Source organism: Crinia signifera, chromosome 2, assembly GCF_055691185.1.
Source record: "Crinia signifera chromosome 2, ASM5569118v1, whole genome shotgun sequence".
Classification (NCBI taxonomy): domain Eukaryota; kingdom Metazoa; phylum Chordata; class Amphibia; order Anura; family Myobatrachidae; genus Crinia; species Crinia signifera.
This window is the reverse complement of record NC_139218.1, coordinates 201,936,811-201,961,482: the sequence shown is the minus strand read 5'-3', so window position 1 is coordinate 201,961,482 and position 24,672 is coordinate 201,936,811. Positions and strand designations below refer to the sequence as shown.

The 24,672-nt window shown below is 45.1% G+C and overlaps 1 protein-coding gene across 2 annotated transcripts in view; it reads right to left on the bottom strand.

Moving 5' to 3' along the window:
- Positions 1-633: 633 nt before the first annotated feature.
- CDCA8 (cell division cycle associated 8) overlaps positions 634-24,672 on the bottom strand; it is a 44,018-nt gene continuing 19,979 nt past the window's right edge. The window contains exons 6-12 of one of the 2 annotated variants that reach the window (XM_083173565.1): positions 11,669-11,737; positions 10,231-10,307; positions 5,661-5,734; positions 3,385-3,477; positions 2,501-2,627; positions 2,271-2,354; positions 634-828 (exon numbers count right to left, since the gene is read on the bottom strand). In XM_083173565.1, the coding sequence (XP_083029691.1) occupies positions 796-828; positions 2,271-2,354; positions 2,501-2,627; positions 3,385-3,477; positions 5,661-5,734; positions 10,231-10,307; positions 11,669-11,737 (557 nt within the window). In that variant the 3' untranslated portion in view covers positions 634-795. The remainder of the gene's footprint in view (positions 829-2,270; positions 2,355-2,500; positions 2,628-3,384; positions 3,478-5,660; positions 5,735-10,230; positions 10,308-11,668; positions 11,738-24,672) is intronic. The other variant, XM_083173566.1, reaches the window with a different exon arrangement.

Sequence of the window (24,672 nt, the reverse complement as noted above, 5' to 3'; positions counted from 1 at the left end):
ACAACTTTCCCCCCAAGTGATGTCAGATAACCAAGATGGTCATAGTTCTATTTCTCTGCTTCAGTTCAGAATCATAACATAGAGGGGTCGATCCTATTAACCCCGAAGGGTGCGGATGATTCGCTGAGTGCAAATCATCACAACACCCGGCACACTTTAAGGCAGGCCGAATTCGCTGAAAAGTACTCGCACCTCCAAAGGGGTGTGAACAAATTTCAGTGAATTCGGCCCTGCGAAGGGTGCGAGTTAGGGTTAATTCGGGTGCAGTTTTCAGCGTGAAAACGGCACCCGAACGGCAACTCGCACCCTTCGGGATCAATTCTAACACAATGAATGATAAACCCTTATCTTTATCGGCCCTGCCAAAATAAGACCTCAAACACGTGCAAATATTACATTCTAACAAGATTGTTTAGGTACCCACTATATAAAACACAACTGCAAATTACATGTTCATACTTGTTCCCAGTCTCACGAGTCGTGGCATGACATGGGAGTGGTTTTAGATTAATTGTAACAACTTGCCTCTGTAACTAGTCCCGCCTTCTCCTAACTCAAGGGACCTGGATTATGAAAACATCCACACGACACATTGCCTGACATGCAGTACAAAGTATTAAGAGAACAACTCACTTGTTACATAACTCTTTATTTGTTACAACTTTACTTGGTCTGATAGTCTCAGAAAAACCAGTAGTCTCACAAAATAACAAACAACTTATGTATTTACAAAATAAAGGTACACAAAACCATACAAACTCTGTACATAATAAAAAATAAAAAAAAATAAGGGGACTACATTTTTTTGCATATTTTTTCCAGGCGACTCTATAAAACAAGAAGAAGAAAAAAATGCATGTCATTAAATATGTTCACAAGTTTTCTAAAACGGAATAACCTACAAGGAATGGAACGAGAGGGTACGGTCTTCATATTCAGTTAACCATTTACACTTAAATCTAAAACCAGACCTTTACCTCATAGTTCACATGTGTATGCATAGAATAATCCCAGCAATATAAAAAGGAATCTACAGTTCGACAGATTATGGGAAGATATTTAAATACCATATTTAGGTCAAAAAGTAATATATCGGAGAACTATGGTCATCGCAAATGCATTGCACCAAAGGGTCTCAAACTCAGTCCTCCGGACCCCTTCACAGTGCATGTTCTGCAAGCCTCCTCACAGAATCAGAAGTGAAATATTTAGCTCCACCTGTGGATCTTTTAATATTTGTCAATGAGCAATGAATATAACAGTGCACCTGCTGGGTGACCTGGAAAACGTGACCTGTGGGGGGGGGGCCTGAGGATCAAATTTAAGAACCGCTGCATTACACACTGAAAAAAAAGTCTACAATGCAACAACTACAAACTCTGCAAACCCCCCCTCACACAAAACATATCTAACTACATTACTAAACCAAAACATCCTGCAGTTACTGGACTGAATGAAAAGCAGTGTTTAGAGAATTCATATTTTCACACCAAGAAATATAGGCCACCATAGACCCCAACATTATACTGGCCAGCACGCATTTTATTGTCAATCATATTGCCAATTTACCTCTTAATTGAGTGTATCCATTTTGTAAATAACTACATCCAATTGGAAAAAGCAACTTTTTATTTTTTTTATTTTAGCAACTCCAAAATACATTAATTTTACCAAATATTTTTGTCAACTATACACTTTGTTGCTGTAGTGCTGTATTATTTTGTATAGACTGGTCTCCTGGCTTAAAAGCAAGGACTGAAGTTCCTTCTATCAAGGAATCCACCATGATAGAAAAACATATATCTTCAGAATGTGTGTTCTCCAAGTGCATCTTTGCCAGTCCAGTGCCACGAACACCACCTGAACAATTTTGATAAAATCAAGCAGAATTGATACCACCGGAAACATATCAAAATTCTATTGTGGTGTCCACCAGAAAGGTCTTTAAGCCAAACCACTCCACTTTTTGGTTTATCTGAAATACCATTATGTTCATCTCTCGCTTATACGCTATCTGTGAACTAGAGATTATCACTGCACTTCATTATCAAATGCTGATTTGAAAGCTTTGAACCTGCTAGAGATCTCCACAATGAAGGGCAATAGCAATACACCTTGTAACCAGTATTTACACAATAGGATGAAAGACATTAGAATTGCACTTCAAGACTACAAAAGTCATTTAACTACACTAAAGTTATGGTTATTTCCTTAAAAAAAAAAAAAATGTAGCCACTATAAAAATTTAGAGACACAAAAACACAACTTACTGATAAAAGCTTTATGTTTTCCAATGCCCTCTGGTCCAGACTACTTAGGTTAACATCAATGTCATCAGCTGTCAGACGAATGTTCTGTGTAGTCAGGAAATAATTTAGATACATTGCTATTAATCATGTGATTGCTAAATAAAAGGCAAGATAGGCAGTGGGTATTAACTTTGAAAGATGAACAAAGTTTTTATTTATTTTTTAATTCCTATAATAAAACATGGACTTACCTTCCCATTCTTTGCAGGTAAATTAATGAACAGATCATTCATGCCAGCAAGGGGACTGCCATTCGCTGAAAAAGTATAAACTGGTTCCTGCATTCCTGGTGTTCTAAGTGCTGGGGTTTTAAACAGCCTAAAACAAAATCAGTGTTACCAAAACATGTATTACATGCTGACCGGACAGTAACCTAATATATCAGAAGTCAACTACATAGGAAAGACTAATATGTATGTACCTAAAAAGATAGTTTTCAGTGTTTGCTGCATAAAAGTTACTGTAAAACCATAAGAGTATGCCCCTTTCTCACAGAAAAGTAAATTACAAGGTCAAATTTCTATCCGCTAATTTCCTGTTCAACACAAGTCCTTTTCTTGTGTGAAAGGGTCAAACTTGCTGGTCTGAAACTCTGGTTTTTACCAGGGTCGAAGACATGGCAATTATGTCCCGGGTTAACCCTTTCACACAGAAGACAGACCCATGTTGATTAGCCAATTACTAGGTAGAAATTCTTGACCCAGCAATTTGCTTTTCTGTATGAAGGGGGCGGGGACACACAGACTGGGATGAAAAAATTACCATGCATTCAAATGACAGGATATTTCTGTGTGAAAGTGGCATTTGCGGCTATATCAGTTTTTGAACAAGCTTTACAAAAAATATTGTATGTCTGTGAATGGTGCTAGGATCAGCTACTATTTATACAATGATAAATATGTAGGCAATAATATATTTAGGTTGTTTAACATACTGGCAACATTTCTACGTATTCGTAAAAGGATATAATGGACTACGCTTTAGAAAAACATTTTAAACTCACACTTAGAAAAAAGAAAACATGACCAAAATTCAATAGGGATAACATTGATAGTGGTGCACACAAATTAGTTACCTGGTATCAATTTTGGGTGTGACCATTGGAGTGTAGCCCATTACTGAAGAGTCTGCCAATCTGCTGCTAGCAGTAGTTGTACGGCTTCTTTTACTAAATGGAGGAAATTAAAAAATAAAATGCAAACAATAAAAATCCTCAAAGCCAAATATATTGAACTTTTCTTCATACTAACCCCATTCACCCCACTCGGAGGATTAAAAACTTTGAAGCTGAAAATACTTTGGAGGCAAAGTAATTATATCATGAGATAGCTGGATAAAGAAATACTTCTTGTTTCAGCTTCCCATAGAAGTGTGAGCAAAGATGAACATACTATATAGCCTGAAAATCTGTGCAGCTACAAATCACGCGAGTTTCCAGCAGAACCTTGCATGTAATTAACATGAAACCACTTTGTGCAGAGAGTGAAACCTATTTTGCAAGAATGCGCATATCTTGCACAAAATTAGATGAAGAAAAAAAAATGTACACAATCTAAAAGTGCATGGAATACAGTTTATTTTCAATTAGTATTAATATTTTTAATTATTAGAATATAATATAAAATGTCTTGATATATACCATGCTTAGTTCATTCATTGTTTTTGGATGAGGTTTTTAGCCTTCAGATGGCCTTTGGCTGTGTAGAAGCCTTCCATTAAGTGGTTTTCCACACAGTAACCAAATTTTCTGTGTAATAACATAGCCAGACAAATGAAAGTAAGCCTCGCCAGGAAATTGCAGGGAGAACACTGGAAATAACCTGCAGAGTGATGAAAAACTTCAGATACCTGCTAGAAATACATAGCACGAATGAAGGCACCATCTGGGCAATACAATATTCAAACTGAATATAAACTGTGGGGTAGATGCAAGATTACTCGATATGGAAAGTAGTATCAGTGCACTAATACTTCTTTATGTGCCCTGTCACCGCTTCTTCCCTATGTATGACTATGCCGGAGTGCTGTAAATGACAAGGGCTCCGATACGCAGGTCAATGTATAAGATGTTCTGTAGCGCTGACCTGCAGCGATTGATATTGACAGCTAAAAGGTGTCGCCGCCATATCTCCACAGCAAGGACACGGAGCTGTGTGCTCAAGCAGGGATAGTTGGTTGGGGGAGTTTTCACTCTTTTGCTCCAGCAGACAAGATGTTAATGCAGCTTTTTGCTTTGCTACTATAATACATCTCATGTATTCCATGCACTATTAGATTATATACGAAAATTTTGAAAAGCATTTACCATGCCTTTAGTAACCTTTACAATACGGGTGTTTTTGCCTCACTCTGTTAAGAAAACATTCAGGGAGACAGGTGTTCACACTAAAGGCCCCCATTTCCCATTGATTTGGCCCGATTTCACCTGGTTCTGCCTAAATCAGATGCCTTTGATGTCCCATCTGGTCTTATGCTTTTATCCGTGTGCAACGGAGCCAAGTCTGAGGTCAGACCTGTATGCAGGTACGACCTCCGATTATGACCCACCCCTCCCATTGGCGAGGAACAGGGGTTGCATGTGATACATCACATGTGGAAGGTCCCAGGCGGCTTGCAGGGGATCAGATGGCCATAAGCTGGTGTATGGGTACCTAAAGCTTCATTCTGTAATGAATACATATTTTTTTTTTTTTCAAGTAATGAATACATATTTAAGTAGCTTTAATCAGCCTTATGCCAATGAAGACCGTTAATGTGCTAACTTTGACAATTAAAAATAGCCAGTTTGGAAACAGAAGTACTTTTTAACATTAATTCATTCATATGTAAAAAGAGCCAATAATATTTATAGCATTAAGATGTTGCACATTCTATGCACCCTCAAGCACACTGACATACAATTTTTTTTTTATTAATTTTGTTTGTACTAGCAGTACTGTTTTTAATCTGATTTTATGAATATAGTATTAATTAAATTTGATATATTTACAGTTAAAAGTGTTATAGCACCTTTCTAGCGCAGTTTTCCTCTATTTTTCCTTGCTTGTTTACCTTGTATGGGAGTAACGCTCCACATTATTGCTGCTTGGCTACATGGCCCAGCATAAAAACTTCCCTGTTTTGAGAAGTTATCTACCCCCTCCCTCTGCACACGGACAGATAATCTCCTGGGTTTTTCAGGAAATTGTAAGCACCAGTAGCAGAGCTACATACTAAAGGAATTAATAAAAAATAAGTTAGATATCTGCCACATGACACTGCATTTGCACATGTCCGTAGTTTGTAATTGACATCGCCAAAATTTGCTAAAACTCCTGTATCGGAAATGCCAGTCAAAATACACAATCTTACCCTCTAGCAGTTGTATTTGCAGCGGAAACTCTTGCTTTCCTTGAAGTGCCAAGTCTCTTTGTGGAAGCTTTTGCCTGAGGATGAGGAGAAAAGATGTCAAAACTCACAAAGCTTAAAAAATAAATAAATAAAAAATTTTGTACTCACCATTAAATCCTTTCCCTTGAATATGGCTGTGGGAATGCTGGTACCATGGGGGTTACGTTGGAGACCACCAGAGCCAGCACAAACTAAAAACTCATATTTAAGACCTAAGCCACTCCCCTCTGCAACTCTGATCAGACAAGTACATTAAAAGAGCCCAGAATGAGAAGCTGTAACCCAGTAAAGTTATGGGTACCAAAAAAAAAAAAAAAAAACAGTAGCAAACCGATGGCAACACCAAGTCAAGACTAAGGGGATTATTCTGGTTCACTCACAAAGGAATATTCCTTCTTAAATGGACAAAACCATATGCACTGCAGGTGGGTCAGATGTAACTTGTGCAGAGTGAGTTAGATTTGGGTGGGGTTTTACATCAAAGTGAGATCTATAATGCAGTATAAAAATAAAGCTGTCAGTATTTTCCCTGCACAGAAACATTAAAACACCCAAATCTAAAGCTTTCTGCACACGTTAAATCTGCCCCCCCCCCCCCCCCCCTGCAGTGCACATGGTTTTTCCAATTTGAGAAGGAATTTGCCTCTATGGGCAGTATTCAATGAGAAAAGTTCTCCGTGTTTTGTGGAGAACTTGTGCTTTGTTCGCCTTGGACAGAGCATTTTGCTCTCCAAAAGCGAGCAACCCTATTCAATGTGAAATTCTCTCCGTCTTTCTAAGTGATGTTCTCCGTGTAGCAATTCTCCATCTTTTGATGGAGAGCTGGAATGTGAACTTTTAAACTAAAAGGTTTTTTTCTTAAATTTTGGTGTCAAAAAATCAGTTGTTTTTTTTTCTGTGAAGGGGCATGTTATTTTTATTCATGTGCTTATAGCACATGAATATATATTTAATTTAAAAAAATATATACAGTATATATTTTTTTTTTAACACAGTGCAGCCAGCAGGGGGCGCCGGAGCCGCTCATTAGATATTCATATATTCACTGCACCCGAACGTAACTATGCACGAACGGGTGCAGTGAATACTGGGTCCCCCGCTGGCTATAGGGGGGTGCAGCCTGGGTCCTGGAGAGCCCCCCTCCCCTCCACAGTCCTCTGGAGCAGCCAGGGAGACTTTAATCTCTCTGGCTGCTTCCGGCTCCCTGAAAGCTCCCTGCAGGGGTTAAGACTCTCCGCGAGTGGCGGAGAGCATCAGCCACATTGAATAGAGGGAGCAGGAGTGGCAGAGAGCCCTCCGGAACACGGAGAGTGCATGGAGAGCGAAATAAAACGCTCTCCATGCACGGAGAACTTTATCATTGAATACTGCCCTATGAGTGAACCAGAATAAGGACCTAAGTGTGAGGGAGGGAAGACTATGCCCCCATCTGGATTCAGAGAAAGATTCAATGGTAGGTACACAAAAAAAAATCCTCTTTAATCCTGGCTGTGGGACAACAGGCCTTATTCTGGTTCACTCTCAAATGGACAAAACCATGTGCACTGCAGGGGGGAGCAGATGTAACATGTGCATAGAGAATTAGATTTGGGGGAGTTATTTTGTTTCTGTGCAGGGAATACAGACTGCTTTATTTCTACACTGCAATATAGAGCTCACATTGAAGAAAAACCCCACCCAAATCTCATTCTATCTAGATTAAAGCGTAACATCCCTAGTGCTATAGATGGCTGAAACCACAACACCCCCTACAAAAAGGGTTGAAATTATCCAAAAGTGGGCAGATTCAACTTGAAAGAAATCAGAAACAAAAAACGCAAGGTTAAGGAACAAAGCAGTAAGCCACAGAAGTAGAAAAGCCCTTAGCAACTAAGAACTAAACTGCAAAAGCCATGCCGTGAAAGTCAACCAAGGAAGGTACCGGTGCATAAACTCCTCTAGGAGCAGATCTGGCTGCAGTGATAAAATGAAACCCAGGAGCTACCAACATTTTCAAAAGTTTATGTACAAGGACGTGCCTCTAGGATAACAATCACCCTTGATCTTTAACCTGCTGGATCAAGTGAGGCTTCATTGGGGGGAAAAAAAAAAATTAATTGAACATACTGTAGTCCCACGTAGGTCATGGCATCTACCACAAAAAACAGCAGGTCACTGGGCCTCACAACCAGGTAACCTTGTGATGAGAGGAAATGAGGTCCACCTCTGGAAGACCCCCTTCTGAACCAACAAGACCGTAAATGGAGTTACCACTCCCCAGGGAGAAACTAGGAAGAACACTGCCTAAAGCACTGGAGCAAAGGTCTCAGAACAAGAGCCCTGTGCAAGGGACCCTTATAAACCCGGTGAACAAAAGCCACCCGCTCCGTTCTATTAAACCCTTCACTGGTAATACCAGAAAATTTCCAGGCTATGCTTCAGTGCCAACACTGGAATTTCCTGAAAATCTCTGGGATTGCCAGTGCTTTTGGCAAAAATAGATAACCAGCGAGAAACACACTGAAAATAAATTTAACTAAAATCGAACAAGTAAGGCACAAAAAAAAAATCTGAATCAGCCAGAAAGAGCATATGGCTTCTAAACATGTAAAGGTTGGAGCAGTGGTTCTCAAACTTGGCTCACTGGGTTCCCTCAGGACACTTAGGGAGTGCCTTGGATTAATGCTCCGGGACCAATTTACATATTTTAGGGTCAATGTAATAGTCAAAACCAGTACTTTTGGCTGTCAACCATAAAATATGTGGACAAACAAAGTGTAGCAAAATAAAAGTGCTGAGCTGGAAGACCCGTGAGGTAGATTGAAAGAGAACCCTTCTATGTAAGTTATGAAAATGATGCCCAGGACCCTCACATCTGAATTGGCTTCCCTCTAGTCCCTGAATGGGAATAAGTGACCACCTGACTCGGTGGGAAGAAGAGACCCTGCCAGAAAACTAGTCCAGTAAAGAAGTATGCCCCTGATTGAGGTCACTTCCTAAAAGGAAAAACGAAAAGCCGCAAAAACGGTTTCCAGGTGTAGCCAAAGAAATGGGCAAGAATTGCATCCAATTTGCACCAAAAACAAACACCAAAACAGAACCATGTTTATAAAGGAACTGGATTTTGAAACCGTGGCTCAGTGCTAAGCCAAATGGCCCTATTATCAGTCTTCAACATCCAGCAAGGAAACTCTGAATCACTCCAGAAGTGACAAGAATGTCAGTTTAGGTCTCCATAGTTCTAGCCACCCATGCCAAGGCCTACAGGAAGAATATAATGCTTTTCCAACAGTGACATTGGGGTATCTAGATAAACAACTTCTACAACTTCTACTTCAGACACCTGGAAGGGGGAAAAGAGAAGCAAACCTGTGAGGGACAAAACATCTGAGCCAGTGCTTTCCAGGCTTCCTGTATGAAATGTGCAAAAGAGAAAAAAGTAACAACCCTCTTGCCCCAATGTTTGAAAGTGACCTACCACCTACACTTGATCATCCAGACATAAACAGTTTATAAGACCGCCAGACCTTACCAATCTCCTTGACCAGTGGAAAAACCCAGGATCTCACAGTTAGGAAAAACAGCATTCAGAAGTTTGCACTCCAAAACCTTCCAATGTAACCTTTGACGGAAAACATGTTTGGGATGTGTATTGTGCAGAACAGGATCACATATAAAAATCCAAGGCCACAAGTGGAACCTGTTCCTTCTACAGAACAGCAAAGTTAGAGACCAACCGGCCCAGAGTTTGTGCTCGCCTTCACCATTATGGCAGATGCAGCAGCACCCCCAGCTCATTAGAAAAATTCATCCCTGGCACCAAAAAAAAAAAAACCCCAACACTGCTAGAGATAACAAATCAATTACATAATACCAACAAGAACATTGAAAGAAATAAACCACATACAACGGACACTTATCCTTTCTGAAGCGGAGCACCTGCAGGAGAGGAGCTTATGTTGACTGCTCCTTGTGTAAAGTACCTGCAAGCAGAGTAACCATGGATGGCCACAAATGGCGACACCAGCATCTACACAGTCTCAAGTAATGCTCCACAATCTTCGGGAGGGAGACTAACCCATCAGGCTTCACAGCAGTGCACTGTGCTCCAACTCTGCGTAACACCGTGTTACTCCAAGTGGAGAACACTATACAGGCCTTCCTGATGTGGGCACATCTCCCATGAGAGTTGCCACAGAGACGTGGCAAAATATTGCTGCCATGCTGGAAAGCACTGCCACTCAGCACCTGCTAAAAGTGTCAGGGGGCGTACCAGTGCCCAGCTTGTCAAGATTCCCCTTTTATTATTAGATATGAATAGGCAGTGCTGTTTAGGTACACGGTATATGCACATCACAATTTAATGTTTGCCATTTCAAAAATAGAACACACATTCTACTACACGCATATACACTTTTTTTTTTTTTATACTTAACAGAATGGAGCACAACAATCAAATTATACTCGTTTGCATATTCTTAATCTAAATTCACCATCATTGTCTTTGTGTAGCAATAACAAGTAATCATGAAGGACTGCCAAAACCACTCACATTTGTTCTGGTCCTGAGAACACTCTTCACTGGAAAGTTTTCCACTTCTTCAATGGAGTCAACTTTTGTTTTCTTGGCTGTATGAAATAATAAAATTAGATCAGTAACTATTACCACGGTTTGTAATACTCCTCCCCTACATTTCCAGCCACATCTCTATCCACACTCCCCTCTCTACCAACAGCAGCTACCTTACTGCTTACCATGATGCTCTCCACCTATAAAAATCCCTACCATGGCCAAATAGAAGAACATTAGCTTTAAAATGCTTCACTCTTCAGCAAACTCTTCGCTGTCACTCTCTCACTTACATAGTATACAGCCGACAAAGGCAGGGGAGGTCAAGCTTTTTGTTACATTCCTCAACCCTGACCTACACGCTCTCAAGGTCACCTATTACTAGGTCTTATGCACTGTACACTGCATTTGTCCCTATGCTTGTAGGTTCCAAGGTGCTTTAGGATTTCAGTATCTCTCACTATATCTCTCTATCTACACAAACACACAGGCCAAAAGTTTGGATACATTTGAATATTAACATTTTTAAGACTTTTCAGCTTAAAATGACTAATTTACACCCTTCATTAGTAAAGTCTGTAGGGTTATTTTGGGAGAAAATTTGCTGGCTACAAGTGATATAAACCTTAAAAATATACAAAAGTCAGTTTATTTTCATAATGGACTATATTCGACTTTAGACAATGAGCAATTTTGTTATGTTGCTCAACTTCTGTTTACGTTTCGGATTTTTGTTTACATAGTATTCTGAAGTAAGCCCACGATTTCAGTCAGTTCAGTCAACACTGAGTGACTGGAGCGTATCAACATTGTCGTAGAATTGAAGCAAGTTTTTAGTATAAAATTCAATTTTGCAGAAATGTAACAAAATTCCCATTGCAACAAGAGTAGCCATAGTAGCATTATAAAATGAAGGCAGCTAAAAAAGGTGCTCAAACGATGATACAAAGATTCAGAGCCAAAACTCTTTGGACAATAAAGCTGATGGTGTCATTAAAAAATAGGACATGGTCACCGCAATCACCTGACCCTAACCGGATTAAGCTTTTGTAGGAAGTGCTGAATAGGGAAAAAAAAAAAAAATAAGGACCTCTTGTCCAACATTTGCTGGGGACCTTTGGACAAAGCTACAAGAGGCATGGGCTTCTCTGGAACAGGATACACTCCATAAACTTAATACAAGAATGCTGCGATTGGTCAAAGCAGTCATCAAAAATCATGGTGGATTTTGCGTTTATTTCGGTTTAATATTGTTATATTTTGGAATGCTCGACACTAATACAATTTGTCCAACAAACTCTATATAAACGAGAGAGAGAGGGAGAGAGGGAGAGAGAGAGGATATATATTAAGAATTCCCTATCTAGACGGCAAAATAAAAATAGAAAAACTAACCTATGGAAGTCAATTTCTGACCTACCTTTCGGACTAGCAGACTGACTCACTGATCTGTAAAGTCTTTTTTTAACAACTTTGTTGGGTGACTCCTCTAGCAATAGAAAAGGTGAATTGAGAAAGAACACAAGCTATCATGTGTCACTAGAGGCCTTGTACTAACTTTTCCTTATAACCACAGATACAGTATTACTGCATAATATTAATTTTTTTAAAGCACCATTAAGAGTGTCATAGTCCGGTCAGTAGAAGCATCCGGTATTTATAAAGGTCTTTCGGACAGTAAGCCTTTCCATTTAACCCTTTAGTCATCTTTTGGGCTGGTAGAAATATATATATATTTTTTTTTTTTAAACTAATATATGGCAGTGTTATCCATAGCATTGATTGGTTAAGCTGTCCGCCCAGCAAGAGGTGCACTGCCGCCCGGTGCTTACTGGCACCTGGACCTCTGACAAAACATCTTGTTGAAGGCAGAAGCTGATTACTGATGGACCATTGTCAGCGTCACATGATGTTCCCATCAGGGGGGTGGACGCTCTGTCTGGCGTCTGCCTGCAACATGATGTTAGGTGAGAGTGTTGGGTATAGTGCAGGCGAGTGCATGGGGACAGTTTCCTGAGATGGCAGGAAACTGTCTTGGGGCAGGTGCTGATGCAGCAGGTGGGCGGCATAGGGCAGGAAGAGGATGAGGAAGTCAAAATGGGAAGAGCGGAGAAAAAAGAAAGTTAGGCTAGGGACAGAGACAAAGAGGAGAGATAGATGGGGTGTGAGTGTTAAGAGAAGAGGAGGCAGGGGGAAGAGGGCGACAGACTGGGAGGAGGAGAGAGCATAGGATAGAGGAAAAAAAAAAAGGAGGAGAGGAGAGATCGGGAACGCAAGAGCCATTGTGATAGGGTGAGGTGAGAGTGGCTAAAGCGAGAGGGGGCGAGGTGAAAGGAGGGATAGGAGACCAGTATCCTGCTCTCTGTCCAGTCTGGCTCCCCCCATACCTCTCGAAATACAAAAGCAAATTTGATTTGATGTACATGCTAGAATTTAAGCATATTTTAGCTATCATTTAAAAAAAAATAATAATGGTAGTTTTACTTTTTGAAAACTTAAAGACATTCAAAACTACTTTATTAGCAACATTTCCCTCGTCTGGTCTACTATAAGGTAATCCTGCCATTTTCTTTGCGCACTGCAATAGTGTCAATTTATCATCTGCCCATATGCGCCTACTGTGGCCTTATACCAAGAACTGATCTCTGACTGTTGCAAACTAACTTCCACTTATATAGGGATGATTAATAATATTTTATTATTTATATAGTGCTTTTCTCCAGGACTCAAAAGTTGCTTCACAAGCATAAAAATCATAACCAGGAGGTTAAGTAGTTCAGCACAACAGAAATACAATGAACAGAAAAAAGAGGATTTTGGGTACTTACCGATAAATCCATTTCTCTGAATCAGCAGGTGACACTGGAACTCACATTGGGTTTAGAGCTGGGACAGCTGGGAGCTAGGCACTACTAATTTGATTAGGGAAGGCTACTCCTCCCCTCTAAGCCCCATCAGCCCCCAGTTAGGAAATTGTCCTACTAGAGGAGATGGAAATAGTAAATCGTTGATTGAGACAACATTCATCAAATCATACTATAAAAGTAACCGAACTTGCACGAAAGAACACAAAAGGCAGGAAAAACTCCAGAGCTGGGAGGGCGTCCAGTGTCACCTGCTGATTCAGAGAAATGGATTTATCGGTAAGTACCCAAAATCCTCTTTTCTCTATCATGCAGCAGGTGACACTGGAACTCACATTGGGGAGGTTCCAAAGACCATGCCCCGGGTGGGAGAGCTCTGTGGATCCTGCAACACCAGACGACCAAAAGTCGTAGATGAAGAGGCAAACGTATCAAACTGGTAAAAGCGAACAAACGTGTTCACTGACGACCACGTGGCCGCCCTACAGAGCTGAGAAGCCGTGGCTCCCCTCTGAGTGGCCCAGGATGTACTCACCGATCTCGTGGAATGTGCCTTCACCGTAGAAGGCGGCGACTTCCCTGCCTGCACATACGCCTGTGCAATGGTCAGACGTATCCACCTGGCCAAAGTCTGTTTCGACGCCGGCCATCCTCTGCGGAAAGCGTCATATAGAACAAAAAGACAATCAGACTTTCTGATAGATGAAGTCCTTGCCACGTAAATCCTCAGAGCCCGAACAACATCCAATGTAGACTGAGAAGAAGAATCACTCCGAAAGGCAGGAACCACGATAGGCTTATTCACATGGTATTTTGACACCACCTTCGGAAGTAAAGACGGATGTGTACGCAACTCCGCTCTATCCTCATGGAATATAAGATACGGAGCCTTACAAGATAAAGCGCTCAGCTCAGACACTCGGCGGGCTGAAGCTAGAGCCAGTAGTAGAACTGTCCTCCAAACGAGGAACTTTAAAGGTACCTCCTCTAAAGGCTCAAAAGTCCTGGACTGGAGGAAAGAAAGGACCATGGCTAAGTAACAAGGAGGTGTTGGTGGGACAAACGGAGGCTGGACCCGTACAACTCCTTGAAGGAAAGTCTGGATCTCAGGAATGAGTGCTACCTTCCTCTGAAAAAGAATGGATAGCGCCGAGATCTGCACCTTCAGAGATCCCAAACGCAGACCAGCGTCCAAGCCCCTCTGGAGGAACAACAACATCCTGGACAACTTAAAAGTTCTGAAAGGCCAACCCTGAGATCTGCACCAGTCCGCATAGGCACGCCAGATGCGATGATAGTGAGCCGCCGAGGATGGCTTACGAGCCCTCAACATAGTCGGAATGACTGAACTTGGAATTCCCTTCGCCCTTAACACTTCGGTCTCAAGAGCCACGCCGTCAAATGGAGGGACGACAACTTCTGATGGTGGAACGGACCCTGTTGAAGAAGGTTGTGCCGCTGGGGAAGAGGAAATGGTTCGTCCGCCAGAAGCTGCTGAATGTCGGAGAACCAACTTCTGCGCGGCCAACATGGGGCAATGAGAATTGCCTGGACGGATTCTCTTTTCAACCTCTTTAGAACCTGACCCAGAAGTGGAAGAGGAGGAAACAGGTACACAAACCTGAATGTCCACGGCATTGCTAGGGCGTCGGTCCCTATGGCGTAAGGATCTCTTGTCCTTGCCACATATCTTGGAAGCTGATGGTTTTTTCGGGATGCCATCAGATCCACCTCGGGAGTCCCCCAATGATCCGTGAGCTCCCGAAACACCTCGGGATGTAGAGTTCACTCTCCTGGATGGAGATCCTCTCTGCTGAGAAAGTCTGCCTCCACGTTCTCTACTCCCGGAATGAACACCGGAATGAACACGGCAGTAAGAATCACCTGCCTGCTTTCTGCCCATTGCAGAATCTTGGATACCTCTGCCATGGCCATCCTGCTTCTCGTGCCCCCCCCTGTCGGTTCACATAGGCAACCGCTGTGGCGTTGTCTGCTTGAATCTTTATTGGTCTTCCCTGAAGATAATCCTGTGCTGCTAGCAAGGCATTGTAAATTGCCCTTAGCTCCAACACGTTGATGGACAACACGTTGATGGATAACTGACTCTCTCTGAAGTCCCATCTCCCCTGCAGACGAAGACCGAGCACCACTGCTCCCCAACCCCTCAGACTTGCGTCTGAGGTTAGGAGAATCCAGTCCCAGATGGCAAATCTTCGCCCCTGTCTGAGGTGCTCTGAGTGAAGCCACCAGAGTAAGGCCTGACGAGCCCGGGCTGAAAGCCGAACCAGTCTGTGTAGAGACAGATGCGACCCCGCTCCCTTCCTTAGGAGATCCAGCTGGAAAGGTCTGGAATGGAACCTTCCCCACGTTACCGCTGGGAAGGAAGCCACCATCTTTCACAAGAGCTGAACACACAAGTGAAGCTGAACTCGACGCGGTTGCAGAACCCTGCGGGTCATCGCTGTTATGGAACTGATCCTGTCCTCCGGTAGGAACACTCTCTGAACCGAAGTGTCCAACCAGAGTCCTAAAAAAAAAGAATCCTCTTGGAAGGAGTCAGAGTGGACTTCTTGAAATTTAGGAACCAACCCAGGCTGACGAGGGTCCGAACCGTCAGATGCGCGTGTTCCTCCAGTAATTCCACCGACGACGCCTTGATGAGCAGATTGTCCAGATATGGAATTATGGTCACCCCCTGATGTCGTAGAGAGGCGATAATGACTGACAGAGTCTTTGTGAAAACTCTGGGAGCCGATGATAACCCAAAAGGCAGGGCCCTGAATAGAAAGTGATCCTTCACTATGGCAAACCTTAGGTAAGCCTGGTGAGGCTTCCAAATGGGAACATGAAGGTAGGCATCCTTGATGTCCAATGATAGCATGAACTCGTTCGGTTCCAAGGATGCAATGACAGAGTGAATCGACTCCATCTTGAAAGGTTGGTATGATACCAATAGATTCAAGGACTTGAGATTTAGGATGGGTCTGACTGACCCGTCTGGCTTGGGCACTGCAAAAAGATTTGAGTAGTACCCCTTGCCTCTCTGTGTCGATGGAACCGGGATGATAACCTGAGACTTCAGCAAGATATCTATCGCCCCCGGAAGAGCCGACCTCTTGTCCTGAGACACGGGAAGAGCCGTGGTGAAGAAACGTGTGGGGGCAGGAAGGTCGAACTGGATTCGATAACCGTCCGAAATGAGCCTGCGAACCCAAGGGTCCTCCGAAAGGGAGAACCACTGGGTTCTGAAGTCCAACAGGCGAGCTCCCACCACCGGATCCCCCACAAAAGCTGGCAAACCGTCATGCCACCGGCTTCTGAGGTGGCTTAGGCTCCTGTGGTCGAGCGTTGGATTGAGGGCAGGCTCTAGCCCGAGAGCCTCTGGAGGCCTGAAATCCACGTCCTCTACCACGAAAGGACTGCTGCGGACAAAAGGACTGAAAAGACGGTCCCGTATAGTGACGCCGTGCAGGTGGAGCTGCTGAGGGAAGGAATGCTGACTTCCCCCCAGTGGCCTGCGAAATCCACTTATCAAGCTCCGGTCCAAACAGGATGTCTCCTGTGAACGGAAGCCCCTCTACTGCTCTCTTGGACTCGGCATCTGCCTGCCAAGAACGCAGCCACAATGCTCTCCTTGCGCAAATGGCGTTGGCCGAAATACGAGCAGATATAAGCGAAATATCCTTCGCCGCGTCACCCAAAAAGGCTGCAGACTCCTTTATGTGCTCTGCTAATTGACCAATCTCATCCCGAGACATACCTGAATCCAAACCCTCTAGGATCATTTCTGCCCATCTAGCATTTGCCTTGTTTACCCAGGCCGATACTATGGCAGGTCTAAGCTGGGCACCCGCCGCCGTGTAAATGGTCTTTAGGGTGGCCTCTAGCTTGCGGTCCGATGGATCCTTCAAAGAAGAAGCTCCCGGAACCGGCAATGTCGTCTTCTTGGATAACCTGGACACAGACGCGTCCACTGGAGGCGGAGTCTCCCACTTGCCTAAAGCAGCTGGATCAAAGGGATATAACGATGGAAAACGTCTAGGCATCTGAAAACGCTTATCCGGGTTCCTCCAGGCTGCTAGAAGTTGATCCTGGTTTGGACAAGGAAAAACAATAGCAGACCTCTTTGTCAGACCAAACAGGTCCAATTCCTGCGTTTGAGGAGCAGGGTCCTCAGGTAAATTAAGAACCTGCTTCACTGCAATAAGGGCCTCAATGCCGCCAGGGGTAGGCTCCGGTTCAACAGGATCATCCTGCACCTCCTCCCACTCTCCTTCCTCCATTTCTTTAAACGGAGGCTCCTCGTCAGAATCATCCGACTGTAAAAGGCCGCTTCTGGCTAACAGAAGCCTGTTTCTGGGTCCTATTCATTGAAGAAGCTAAGGACTCCACAGACTTAGCCAGGGTTGAGGCCCACGCTGGTTCAGCCCTGCGTGACTCTGCCAATTCCGCCGATAATTTGGACATATTCCCTGCTAGCAGGGAAGCCCAGTTAGGAGCAGTGGGCTCGTCTATTAAAGACCCCATAGGGGAGGCAGAACAGACCTGACAAAGCGTTGGTTTGCCATCTGCAGAGTATTGAGCAAATTTGATGTTACAAGAAGTGCAAATGAATGCCTTCTTGGAAGCCTTGGTGCCTGACCTGCCCGTCATGCTCCCAGCGCAAGTCCTGTCCACACACACACTAAAGACACCAGGGGCTGCGGGACCTGGAGGGAAACAAGCTTCGACACCCCAGAATTCACCACTAAATATCTACCCACAAGGGGTTAACAGGAGTCGCTGGCTGCAGTAGTCCTATGGAATAGGAAAAGAGCAGCCTTTTACACATAGCAACAATTGTTTGTGTGTGTGTGTAGCGGATAGCAAAGGGCCGCGCCGTGCCCGCCTCAGGCTTAAAGCCTAAACATTACATCACCCCCTCCCCAGCAGCATCTGTAACAGCGCCGCAGCGCGCACCTCTCACTCGCGCCCAGCGCTCCGCTGACCGCCCGCTCCACTCCCGCACACCCCTGCCCCTACAAACACTAGGACAGGGGAATCAGAGCAGGAGAGCCGGCAGAGAACAGCGCTGCAGCGGCGGCGCGAATTCCAAGATGGCGGCCCCGCGATGCTGCACGTGAAAACGGCAGCAGATAGGAGGGGGACAAAAAAGCATAGTACTTACCCTGAGGCTGCTACAGCTTGAGTGGCTGGCAAACCCTTTGTAGCATAGGGCTGGCAGGAGCACAAACGTCTGGGCAGGCACCTTTAGAGAGGCCCTGACCGACAACCTGGTTGGGAACCAGGGGCGCAGGAGACCCGGACCCAAGCTTTTAAAATAAGCAGGGAAGGGCTCTGTATTCACAGTGTAGATAGTAGAAAAACGAACAACCTGCAGGAGCAAGTAGAATGGTGACCAGCTCCCTGAGCACAATTTTCTAACTGGGGGCTGATGGGGCTTAGAGGGGAGGAGTAGCCTTCCCTAATCAAATTAGTAGTGCCTAGCTCCCAGCTGTCCCAGCTCTAAACCCAATGTGAGTTCCAGTGTCACCTGCTGCATGATAGAGAAAAGAACAATGAGCTTGATGAATGAACTGTTTAGTTTAATAAGTTCCACCCACAAAAGCTGTACCCACAGCCCCCCAGGCACTTCACACCTCGCCTCCCCCGTATCTTTCCCTGACTGAGGCTGCTCTCAGGAGTCGGCGTCCAGTCCAGAGAGATCCGGAGATGCTGCTGCATCTCATCAGCAAGCCAGGTCAGCTTTCACACCAGCCAGTAACCAGGGCTGGTCTAGGAAGCAACCCTGCTAGCTAGCAGGGTTGAAATCCCGGCAACATTTCACACCGGCGCTAGTCGCGGGGATTTCCTGGGGCCAACCCGGGAATTTTGGCTGGTATGAAAGGGGTTTATGTGCATGGAAAAATTTGGACCACTTAATAGTAATTGAAAACCGATGTCCAGAAAAAGTATAAACAGATTTGTGCATAAGTGACCGAAAAAGGGATTTTTGTAAGAACTTACCGTTCGAATCCCTTTCTCTGATATGGTCCTGGTGACACAGCTCAACACTGGGATGTAGGAGGGTCCGAAGGAGCCAGGCACCTATCCTAAAGTTTTAGAGGGTAGGCTCCTCCCCTACTGCATCCCTGGACTCTTCAGTTCAATCTTTCAAAGCCACTGGAATACATAACTCAGTACAAACGCCTGCACATATTATATGCACATTTTATAACAGAAAACTGTTAACTTTTAACCATTTTAACATGAACATCATGAAACTTCTGGCATACTTACTGAGCGTAAGGGAGGGATCGCTGTGTCACCAGGACCATATCAGAGAAAGGGATTCGAACGGTAAGTTCTTACAAAAATCCCTTTTTCTCTTTCAATGGTCCTGGTGACACAGCTCAACACTGGGACGTTCCAGAGCCGGTCCTTTGGGAGGGTACGCTCAGGTCTGCAGCTCTCAGCACTGCTCGCCCGAATGATGCGTCCTCCGACGCGAACTCATGGAATCTATAGAATTTGGCAAATGTGTGAACAGATGACCAAGTGGCAGCTCTGCAAACCTGCTCAGCTGTGGCCCCATGTCGAACCGCCCAAGAGGTGGCAACTGACCTGGTGGTATGCGCATTTATTTTGGCCGGTACTGGTCTACCCACTTTGGTGTATGCAAAGGCTATCACAGACCGCAACCACCTAGCAATAGTCTGCTTAGATGCAGGCCAACCAATTTTGTGTACGTCGTACAATACCAACAATGTGTCAGTCTTCCTGACACTCTTCACTCTGTCCACATATATGCGTAAGGCACGCACAACATCCAAAGTTCTCAACTTGTCCCTTTTCTTAGAACCCTCTGGGGGTTGAAACACAGGTAGAACTATCTCCTGATTTAAATGGAAGGTAGATACCACCTTCGGTAAAAACTGAGGCACTGTTCTTAAAACAGCCCTGTCATCATGAAAAATTAAGAAGGGAGATTTACATGACAAAGCTCCCAATTCTGAAACTCTTTTAGCAGATGCTACTGCTAACAAAAACACTAGCTTCCACGTGAGAAACTTAAAGTCAGCCGACCTTAAAGGTTCAAAAGGTGCCTTTTGAAGGCATTCCAAAACCAGTGATAGATCCCAAGGTGCTACTGGTTGCTTGTATGGAGGTTTCAACCTGGATACTCCTTGTAAAAAGGTTTGAATTTCCGGCAAAATGGCTATCTTTGTCTGGAAATAGATGGACAAGGCCGAAATCTGCACCTTCAGTGACTGAAGGCTTAGGCCCGATGAAAAACCATCTTGTAAAAATTCCATCATTCTTGATAGCTTAAAATGAGATGTATGAGCCTTTCTTCTCTCACACCATCGAATGTAAGTTTTCCAGACTCTATAATAATTTGCCGAAGATACAGCTTTTCTGGCTTTTATCATCGTCTGTACTACTGCCTCAGAAAACCCTTTTCTTTTCAAAATGGTGGTTTCAATAGCCAGGCCGTCAAAATCAATCGATCTGAATCCAGGTGATTGAATGGGCCTTGTCTTAGAAGGTCTGGTCTCAGAGGTAGACGCCATGAGTCCACAGACAACCTCTAAAGCCTCGAGTACCAGGATCTCCTTGGCCAATCTGGGGCCACTAAGATCACTGGAACCTTCTGCCCCTGTATTTTCTTCAGAAGTCTCGGTAACATTGGTACTGGTGGGAATGCATAAAGGAGATCTCCCTGCCAGTGAATAGTCATGGCATCCACTGCCTCCGCTAGTGGATCCCTTGTTCTGGCATAGAACCTGGGCACTTGACGGTTGATCCTGGATGCCATCAGGTCCACATCTGGAGTTCCCCACATCGAAGTGATTTGTTGAAACACCTGAGGGTGTAAGCTCCATTCCCCTTCCTTGAGCTCCTCCCTGCTCAGGAAGTCGGCTTCTATATTCTCTATTCCTGGGATGAATATAGCCGATACAGCTGGAACATTCTGTTCCGCCCATAGGAAGATTCTGGATACCTCCCACATGGCCAATCTGCTGCGTGTACCTCCCTGGTGATTCAGATACGCCACAGCTGTGGCATTGTCGGTCTGAATCCTCAAAGGGAGGTTCTGTAACCTGTCTCCCGCCAAGGAAATCACTTTCCAGACAGCTCTCAGCTCCAAGATGTTGATTGGTAACGCTGATTCCTCTGCCGTCCACAGGCCCTGAAGCCTGAGATCCAGGACTATTGCCCCCCAGCCCCTGAGACTGGCGTCGGTAGTTACTATCAACCAGTCCCAGGTCTGTAATGACCGACCCCACTGAAGGGAATCTACTTCTGTCCACCATTTCAAGGATTCTCGGGTGTCCGAAGACAGCACTATCATCTCGGATTTCATGGTCAAAGTGTTTCCTGACCAGGCTGACAAAATGTTCCATTGGAACCTCCGAGAGTGGAACCTGGCAAATTGAAGCGTCTCGAATGACGCCACCATCTTCCCCAGGAGCTTGAGGCACCTCCATACTGAAATGCTCTGAGCCCTGAGAATCTCCTGGACTAGGGTGACCAGATCCCTGGCCTTTACCTCCGGGAGGAATACCCGATGAAGATGGGTGTCCAGTATGACTCCCAAGAACTGGAGCCTTTGTGACGGTACCAACTGAGATTTTTGCAAATTTAAAATCCAGCCGTGAGCCTGCAAAAAACTGATGGCCTCTGCCAAGTGACTCTGCAGCATGGCTGCTGACTCTGCTTTGAACAGGAGATCGTCCAAATAGGGTATTACTGTGATTCCCCTGAGCCTGAGCACCGCCGCCATTACTGACATTATCTTTGTGAATACCCTTGGCGCGGTTGCTAGCCCAAAGGGTAACGCCCGGAATTGTAAATGCAGGTCTCCTATGGCAAACCTCAACAAGGTCTGATGCTCCGGGTGTATAGGAACGTGCAAATATGCGTCCTGGACATCCATGGACGCCAAAAATTCTCCCTGGTCCAGACTCAGGAGTACTGACCGTAGGGACTCCATTTTGAAATGGTCTACCCATAAATGAACATTTAGGGATTTCAAATTTAGTATTGGTCTGAAAGACCCGTCTGGTTTGGGCACCAGGAACAGCGTGGAGTAAAAGCCTTTCTTCCACTCTGCCCTGGGGACTGGTGTAACCACCCCTTTTTCCAAAAGGGAGTGAGCTGCTCTCACAAGAGCTGTACGCAGCCGTGCCTCCTTTGGTAAGGATGTGGGGATGAACCTCTTCGGAGGCGGCCCTCTGCAAGGGATTTTGTAACCCTGTGTTATAATATCTAACACCCAGGCATCCTGGCCTAGAGAAGCCCAAGCGTCCCTGAAGAGTGTGAGACGCCCCCCCACTTTTGTCACTGTCGGGCGAAGCCCCTGACAGTCATGCAGAGGGTTTATCCTCTCCTTTTGTGGCAGGCTTCTTGTGAAAAGAGCCAAATTTTGACTTTTGTGTCTTGCCTCTAGAGGACTGAAACCTTCCCCTGAAAGACTGTCCTCGAAAGGACGCACCACCTCTAGGGGAGGGCCGAAAGGACGGCTTAAAAGCAGAAAATCTGGACGTCTGCTTTGCTGAGGAGGCCGGCAGGAATGTACTTTTGCCGCCCGTGGCCTGTTTTATAATCTCCTCTAATTCGGTACCAAAGAGTACCTTTCCTTTGAAGGCTAATGTTTCCAGAGCCTTCTTGGACTCATTGTCTGCTTCCCAGGCTTTAAGCCAAAGCACTCTCCTGGCATTAATGGAGACTGTGGACACTCTGGTTGCCATTTTAATAGCTTCCTCCTCTGCTTCCACTGCATATTCTGCCGCTGCCTTAATCTTTTCTGCAAGCAGTAATGCTCCAGGGTCAGCCTGCAGCATGGTGCATAATTCACCAGCCCACTCTATCATGGCCTTAGAGACCCAGGCTGAAGCAATAAGGGGCCGTAAGGTAAACCCCACCCCTTCAAAGATAGCTTTGAGGTTTCCCTCCAGCTTTTTATCCACAGAATCTTTAAAAGCTGCACCGCCCTGTACTGGCAATACAGTAGCCTTGGACAAACGTGCCACTGAAGCGTCCACAACTGGGACCTTTTCCCAGAGCTCCGCATGAGACTCTGGCATGGGGTACAGACTAAGGAATCGCTTAGGCATCTGAAGCCTCTTATCAGGAGTTTTCCAAGCCCCTTCTAACAATTCCTGTAACCCCTCATCTGAAGGAAAAGTATCAGCCTCCTTCCGCTGTCGCTTAAAAACACCTTTAACAGGAGTCTTATCCTCCACAGACAGCTTTAAAGCCTGCTTCACAGCTACAATGAGATCCTCTATACCAGCAGCAGAGTTCTCTTCCAAATCATCACCCTGATCCCAGGGGATGTCAGTATACTCTCCTTCCTCTTCATCTACCACAGTAGTTAAAGCATAAGACCTTCTAGGGGTCCCTGCCACATCATCCATTTTGTCCAGCATTTCACTGAACCTGTTGATCCCTTTAGCAGTATCCTGCATCACCTGAATCAGTGCAGGATCTGCCTGGGTAAGAGGCAAGGAGCCGGACGACTGCTGAGATGATGGCATAGGTCTCTGTGATTCTACCAGCCCATCACTCTGCCTGTCCAAAAGCTGCACCAAAGCGTTTACTGACCTGCCTAGGGCCCTGGCCCACGCAGGTTCCATCTGCTCTGCCCTATGGGGTTCACTGCCCATGGGTCTCACATCAGCGCAAGTAATACATAAGCCCCCCTTGGCCATCTGCTCAGGGACAAACTTTTGTGTGCAAACATTGCACGCGCTCAGTGCACTGAGGGCTCCCTCCCCCAAAACCACAGCCTGATGCTCAGACATGATGCAAGTGATAAATGTATATCTATCAGTATACACAGTGCAAACAATGTACAAGCGTTTATACAGAGGCAATGCACCCAGTCACTTATCTGTCTGTTGGTTTCAACTGCGGGGAAGCGATGCCCAGGAAATCCAAGTCACTCTGCCAGGATCAGTAAGCCAGCTCAGCTCCGCTGCAAGCGTTCTGAAAGGCGCCAAAGTCAGAGTGAAGGAAGAGACCACAGGTCCCTGCTGCTGCGGGGTCCGTGACCTTTTGGCGCCAACCACCCCCAGCCAGCCGCTCCTTAGGTAGGATTTCCTAGTTCCAGTGTCTCCCCCTCAACTGGGGATCACTTGGAACATGCCTGTCACAACGCTGCTGTCCTCTCATCTAGGAGCTCAGCGTGTAAGCTCCGCATAAAATGGCCGCCGCCATCACGGAGCGCCTGTCCCCCATGATCCCCACCTAAATGTGGAGCCGGTTTCAGGGTACTCCGGAGCCCAGGCAGCCTTTTAGAAAAGGCTATAAGCGCTGCACAGGGAGACCAGACAGTGTCTCCGCTGTGCACAGTGAGCTGACAGGACGCGCTTCTGTCAGCTCCTGCTGCGCTAGCAGTGTGAGGATTCACTATGAGAATCCTCACACTGTGCCTACCTAGCTAGGGTGAAAGTTAATAAAACAATAAAAATCCCCTAACTACTCTAATTCTTCGGCTGCTCCTGCAGCCCTTTAGAATAGCACCCACTCCAGTGGGCACCTAACACGAACTGAAGAGTCCAGGGATGCAGTA